The sequence below is a fragment of the Branchiostoma belcheri genome, unplaced genomic scaffold (assembly GCF_001625305.1).
Source record: "Branchiostoma belcheri isolate BF01 breed outbred unplaced genomic scaffold, Haploidv18h27 scaffold75, whole genome shotgun sequence".
NCBI classification, from domain to species: Eukaryota; Metazoa; Chordata; class Leptocardii; order Amphioxiformes; family Branchiostomatidae; genus Branchiostoma; species Branchiostoma belcheri.
The window spans coordinates 159,883-167,089 of record NW_017804409.1 but is presented as its reverse complement, the minus strand read 5'-3'; the positions used below and the strand labels follow the sequence as shown (position 1 = coordinate 167,089).

At 43.9% G+C, this 7,207-nt stretch overlaps 2 protein-coding genes across 2 annotated transcripts in view; one reads left to right on the top strand and one right to left on the bottom strand.

Annotated features, from left to right (window-relative positions):
• Positions 1–1,299, bottom strand: part of LOC109485414 (eukaryotic translation initiation factor 4E-1A-like) — a 10,826-nt gene extending 9,527 nt beyond the window's left edge. The window contains exon 1 of the mRNA XM_019789015.1: positions 1,132–1,299. Within this exon, the coding sequence (XP_019644574.1) occupies positions 1,132–1,164 (33 nt within the window). The 5' untranslated portion in view covers positions 1,165–1,299. The remainder of the gene's footprint in view (positions 1–1,131) is intronic.
• A 3,207-nt stretch (positions 1,300–4,506) lies between these two features.
• LOC109485429 (histidine N-acetyltransferase-like) overlaps positions 4,507–7,207 on the top strand; it is a 7,369-nt gene continuing 4,668 nt past the window's right edge. The window contains exon 1 of the mRNA XM_019789038.1: positions 4,507–4,884. The gene's annotated coding sequence lies outside the window, so the exon portion shown is untranslated. The remainder of the gene's footprint in view (positions 4,885–7,207) is intronic.

Here is a 7,207-nt window from a genome sequence, read left to right as displayed (position 1 = left end):
CCAGAAAGAATTAGAGTGCTGTTTTTAAATAATGACAGACAATATAAAAATCATGTATTGCTAGATATCAAAGTGCAAAACTTCAATTCTTAATGAATTTGTACCATGCTAAATTCATCTTGAAATCTGCCACTAACCAGCAAAGGTTTGGAAAGATCATAAATATAAGATGATAGCAAATTATCAGAGAAAGATTGATTGTTTTCTTTTAAACAAAAATTTAACAAAATGACTTAGGTAGTATCAAGGTACCTGGGTATATGACCTAGCTTTAATAAATCTAATTATCCTCTTCTAGTTCTCTTTTGATTGCTGGCCAAAAAATCTCTATTTCATTGCAAAACAGGCCTCCATAAAGAGTTTCTACAAATGAATCTTTGTCACAGTTAGGAGCTGTTCATAAGGGTTCTATGTACAACATAAATCCGTTGGCAAGTGTACATGTCCCAAAAGCTCATTACTTAGGAAAACCATGCATAATCAATGTGTCACTCTCATAAGCATATGGCACACACGTATATCTCACGCCCCCCCTCCCCCTTCCACAAATGGCGATACTTTCTCGTATCCATTTTTCGCGCGGCTTCTAGTAACATCTACGTGCGGTCTCCACACAGCTTTGCCAAGAACTAAAAAGCCTCTTGCGGGCACTGCAAGCCAGATGTCACGGTATGCAGAAAACTGAAACGTTGCTAAAATTCGAAATTATCTAGTTTCGGCCATGTTGGAAAAACCCACATGGCATTCACGAGGGGGATCTATCGAAAAATATGCCGGGCTTCGGCCGGTGAGTAAAATATACCACCTATGCATCCTTTGCGTCAAAACTGTGACCTGTAACTGGCACAAACTTGCCTATCTTGCTATGGGTACTACATCTAGAGGAGAGAGATGGTGGAATTTGTACTCCGACCGGCTGAAAAATGCTTACCATACTGCAGAAACCAGCCTTGGTTCAAGATGGAGGTCATATAAAAAGTTACTCCCTGCCCAACATATTTTCAAGCGAAATTTCAATGAAACCACCTCCCTACGCACACAAATTGCGGAATTAGGCGACTGAGACTGTTAACTGGAGATTTTGAGCGAATTTGGGGAGATACTGAGGGGAAAAAACGGAGAAAATCTCACCTGTGGTTGCGGCACGGGCTCGGCAGATGCCATTTTCGCTCAGGCAGGATCCAATATGGCTCACCAGTCACGTGACACCGGCTCCGCCGGACGGGATGATGGGAAATTATTTTGGACGATAAACAAATGTTTTACTATCAGCCACGTGCAAAGTTTTAACACATTAGCTGGTAATCAGTTTTATAGCTTATGTACACTATGAAATTAAGCCCTTGACTATCTTTGTACATGTAACGTTAGCACTTAATTTATAAACTTCGAGATGACGACTTGAGATTAACGTTAACGTTAACCCTTGGTCCCTATTGATAACTTGAAGGTTAAACGTCTTGTCTAATAGTCTCAAAGCAGATGTCTGGCGCCAAAACGTTACGGTTTAGAACTGGTCATCTGGAGAGAGTCCTCGGCCGGCCAGACTCTCTCTAAAATGACCAGTTCAGCCTTTGCCGCCAGACATCTGCTTGGAGACTATATAGACAAGACAGAAGAACCGACCTCCTTGATTGGATAAGCTATGATCAAGTTACTAGTAAATAACGAGACACATTTGGTAGCAAAACTGGAAACATCGTCACTCCGACATAGCCGTGGGCTTGGAGATGCTTTGATCTCACCGACTTTAACGACCTCCTTGGTCTCACCAACTTGTGTCATGTAAGTAATTGTAACTGTTAACGTTACTAGTATTTTTCTCGGCTCCATTTGGTCTGCCACTCCTGTACAACAGCACTCATTTCACCTTGAATCAAGATGGTTCCATTAAAATTTCAACCATATATAACATTATGTCACAAAATGTACACTCCAGTTACCCAATATTAAAAGAAGCTCCAATTCGACGTAGCAATACCGTTTTACATTTGATATTTTGATCTAGAATGGTCTACGTCTCGAGAACAAAATAAAATCATCGCCTGAGTTCAATGACTTTTCCTAGAACACGGCCCCGGCAGTGGGTGACACACGCCCATAACCGCCCATATACCTGACCCCTCCTATATATCCTTGCACTGTTGGCATGGGCACATAACCGTGTCATTTCAAACGTGATGACAGTAAAGATATAAATAAATATCACTGGCCAATTTCACTTCCGGTCCGGCCGGGTTTGTCGGTTGACGTTATGGGTTTCCGGTGCAAGAATTGGAAGAGTGACGACTTCAAAAGCGCCCCCGTGCGAGTGTGCGCCATGCGTGTACGTGTGGATGTGTGTGCGTGCGTGAGTGTTTGCGTGTGTGCATGTGTATGTGTGACACATGTGTTTCTGCAAGGACATTATATAGGATGTCGACGTCCTTCGATATATGGTTTGTGTGATTCCCAACGTAACTGAGTGTGTACACATGCAGAAGTTGCCGTATATACAATGTACATGTATACATCCTTACAATATAATTACAAGTGCAGGTGTTTTTGTTCGAGGTTGGTGACAAAGCAGTATGGGTAATGAGATGAAGTCTGCCATCTCTGGTTACGTTGTTCGACACGCGTAGACCACTCCAGGCAACTCAAAGGCTCTTCGCAGACTTGTGCGACGGCGTTGTGGTGTCAATTTTTGGGGGGAGCGCTCATTGGGCCATGGGGGGAAGCGCTCATCTAAACGTTACGCGATTTTTTTTCACGGGCTACGACAGAGGGAGTTTTGCCGCGGAGGGAGTATAAAATACAAGTGTAAAATCGCATATTAAACCCACTCCCGAAAAACTTTGAAACAAAATTATCGCCCGGCCGCATCAACTTGAAGTCTGTGAATGAGGCTAATGCTTCCCCCTCCAGAGCCAAAATAATAGTAGTCCTCTCCTCTTGAACTTGTTGGATGACGTCACCTATTGTGTTGATCGATATGGCGGGAAATGACTCAACCCCGCAGACGGGTGGGGGAGGGAGAAAACAAAGTAAACTAGACCTTGCGGCTTTTTCGGCAAAGAAAAAAAAACGAAGCTTCCGTTCCGTTCTTTCGGACTACATGTAACCTTACCGTACGTTGAATATATCGTATTCAACATCCGGACTGCCTTCCTGCTCACAATATATTACGGAGTCTAGTAAAGATTTTACATCTTGAACAGGGCATCTTCTGCCTGGCCTACTGCCAGGCGACAAATAACCACAAGTAGCCTATAGGTAGCCTCTACCAGGCACCGCGGATCGCTGGAAAAATAGTAGAAATTGGCCGAAATAAAGTGATAGCCTGGGTACCATCCTGGTTAGTTTACGTCCGCTCCCACAGTCGCTTCCCACCCAGGATGGTACCCAGGCTAAGCCTATCCTACATCTATCTGAGAACTGGCTTATAAATAATTAGGGCTTGTCCATTTCTAACCTGGGGAGATGTACGTTTTATACCTCTCATCAGTTCTCCTTTCCTTTTTTAATCTCCTTGCTTAGACTCAGATGCCCAGCGTGACACTGCGGCAGCCTCCCTCTTTAAAACATTTTGACATCTAAGACAAAAGCGACTCATGACTAAAGTTGTCAGCCCTCTTATTTACCGTAAACGACTTGCCCCCAAGCAAACCCTCTGGTAAGCCTGAAAGTTCTCGCCCCAAAGAAAATTAGGTCAGGTTTGTATATATAGCCGGGGCGGCTTCGATCTGACGTCAACTTTGCCTAGTCACTTCCAAGTAGCCTAGGTTAGTGACCCCGCCCCCCTTCGGTTGGTCGGCCGCCAGGAGCGCGGTTTCCAAGATCCCCAGGCAAAACCGTGACGGGCCTCTCGAGCAGTTTGTGGTTTAGAACATATACTAGTACATACTGTCTTTTCGTCCAGTACGTATGCTGAATTAGGAGAGCGACAATATTATAAAGTTAGCCTCTACCAGGCTATATACCTCTCTATATGGGCAATTTCTACTCTTCCCAGCCGTCTCCCGAAGCCTGTTAGAGGCTATTATAAAGTAACATTAAACGCTCTACACAGAGCCTGTCATGGAGACTTCTAGCCTCGATCAGATGTCCAAGATGTAGGTAGACAAGACACGTACAGAATAAGTAAATAGGAGAAACTTGTGAAAATAAATCTACTATAAAGTCACAACAGATGTTAAGAATCGTCTAGTTCATGAGTTCTATCCGTTCCCACTCGTTTCGGGCCGCAATTTTCTTCGGCAGCCAAGAGCCCTTCGCCCGCGGGGCTAAATTACCGCTACGGGGAGACTAGCCCGGGGGGGGGGGGAGTTTGGCTGCCGAAGGAAAACGGTTAACGACCCGATACTACTAGTAGTTTGGCATCCAGGGTAACTTCTGGCCTCAGATGAACAGACCGTCGTGGCTCTCCGACCAACGTGTTCGAGACAAGTGACTGATTGGGGGGGGGGGGTGGTTATTTGCTAATTTGGCCTTTCAAAGACGTGATATTTACATATTCATGTTTTTTCGGAGAAAAATGACGTGTCCTGTGTCACAACTGAGAAGTGACTGGTGCAGGCCTGTACAGGTGACAGGATGTTTTAATTCCGGTTTTATCCGGGATATGCTGCTGTGTGCGTCCATCGTATAAAAGGCCAAAAAGTCCCTGAGTCATTCTCAGTCAGTCAGAAACATCTGGACTGGTTTGGCACGAAGTACTAGCAGTATCACCAGCATCACTTCTTTGCATAAGCGGTAAGATCTACCCTTATGCAACGTGTGCCTTCTTGTTTCATAACTTGGGACTTATCCTTTACTTGACGGTGTCACGGTTTACTGGCTGCGTGGACGAAGCTCGCAAAGAGACCGGAAACCGGACATTTTACCCTTACAGTCACATACAAGGTGAGCAATTATAGTAATTGTTTGAGATGTTATCTCATTAAGATGTTCAAATTTAGAAAGTTTACTGGGCAGAAATGTACGTGTTCTGCGCACACAAATTCAACGTGGAAAGCTACTACAAGTATAAGTAGTACTCTCCAAGCAGAGGTTTGGGCTTTGGCATATTTTTTTGGCGTGTTTTAGGCTTTTATGTACTGGACCAACTATCGCTTGTTACCTGTCAATTTGGCCAATTTTAAGCTGCTTCTGATCATGAAGCCTGGTACTGTGGTAGAGACTAGCCCCGAACAGTTAGCCTGGTTTATAATACCAAACCTATTATAGCTCCCGAGTCCTACATCCTCTCTATTTGCGGAGAGGATGTAGGGCTCGGGAGCTATATAGGTTTCGGTAACCAGGCTACCGAACAGTAGCCTGTTTACCAAGCCTATTTCAGCTACGAATCTCTCGAAGCCTAGTAGAGGCTAGCTTTACTGCAGAAGTGTGACAATGTCATCACAACTTCCTACCTGGGTCGCCCTACCCTCAAAATTACCAATTTCTACACATGAATGAATCAATTCACTTCAAGTTTTACTTTCATTATTTCTCAAGAGCAAGTAGACAATACCAATTACTGCATGTTGTTACAGCTGGCTGCTATAAATTAGTAGTACAATTGCCAATTTGGCGCGTGGGTGTGAAAGCATTGAGTGTCAGTTATATTGAGTGCCAGTTAGCAAATACAAAGTAGTCTTATACATGTATCACCACATTTTTTTTTGTCAATTTTATGTCAATGTCTGTATGCAATTAGCCCTAGGGCAGGAATTTGCAATAAACAACTTCTATAACAAACATTTTACGGTCACTGTCGTAACGCCAGCAATTGTTTTTTCAACCTGAATCTTATCCACCAATAAAGATGACCAATATTTGATATACATAGAACAAGAAATATACCTTCACGAAGTAGAAATTCGTAAAGAGATGACTCAGTTTAGAGTCAGCACGCAGTCATAAACTTAGGAACAGGCATATATTATAATGTATTATAAATTGTATTATAATGTATTATTGTATTGTATGGGACTCATGTGTGTCCCATGTATAACATGTCATTAATAGTGTTATTCTCCTATATTTCATCAATTAACCACAATGTGCAAAAAGGGCGCGGCCTGTTTCACATACCACATGCACAAACACAATGGCAACAACAAGTGTAAACCTGTAAATATTAGACCACATTAGAACAGTATGTATAGTCAAGGACATTATACACAGATGTCCTTGGTATAGCTTAAAGGTATTGCTGTATTTTTTCTCCTGTTTATTCGTGACCTGTACTTAGCTTGTAAACGTACAAGAAAGGTCTTTCATTCATTAAAACACTTCAACTACGTGATGTTTCGCGGCGTAGAGGACTCGTGTTTAAGGGAAGTGTTTTTTTGACACGGGTTTGAATCCGATCTTGTGTTCTGCCTATTTGTACCAATAACTTTTTTTACGATGCAATTGTACGTTTGCAATTGAAAAGTTGTTTTCATACGCTTTAAATTTTTTTTGTCCCTCAAAAAAGGACATGGCATCGACCATTCAGCGATATGGCAGGGCAGGATCATTACCCATCCCAGCATCCTTTGCAATACACATTCCACAATACATATTCCAAGCATATAGATCTGTCGTGTCGTACTTCGCAGGGCAGCAACTGATACGATTTGATCAGTAAATTTTCTTTTCTTGAATTGCCAAAAGGCTAAAGTAGTCCATGAGATTGCCTGACTTTTGTAACTAACCTGGCAACGTGGCAGCGACCGTTATACGAAATGGAAACGCGCCAGGCCAATATCTACACAAAATGCTCGTCCGGAAATACCATCCACGGTGGAAAGATTGTCACGATTATTTCAGCGACGTAAGTTACCACCAAATGTCCACCCGGTCCCAAAGCGATGCCCCACGGGCCTGTAACGTTCACGACCATACGGACAAACTCCCCGGGGCTCGTGTACATGTCCACCCGCCCGCTGTAGGCGTCCGAGTCGGCCACGATGATGCGACCCTGGGGGTCCATACAAATGCCAGAAGGGCTACCGGTACCTCCATCGCCGTTGGCGGTACGGAACGAGTGTAGACTCCGCCCGGTGTGATCGTACACCCGGACCCCGGGAAGATTGCCGTCCGTCACGAGGATGTTCCCGTCCCTGTCTGAAGTGACGTACTGCAACCCGGTATTTTCTTTCTTGCCGAGACTTCCCTCCAACGCGCCGCTAGGGTTGAACTTGAACAATTCTCCCCTCGCAACCACGATGATTCTGTTATAGCGCGCGTTCACTGC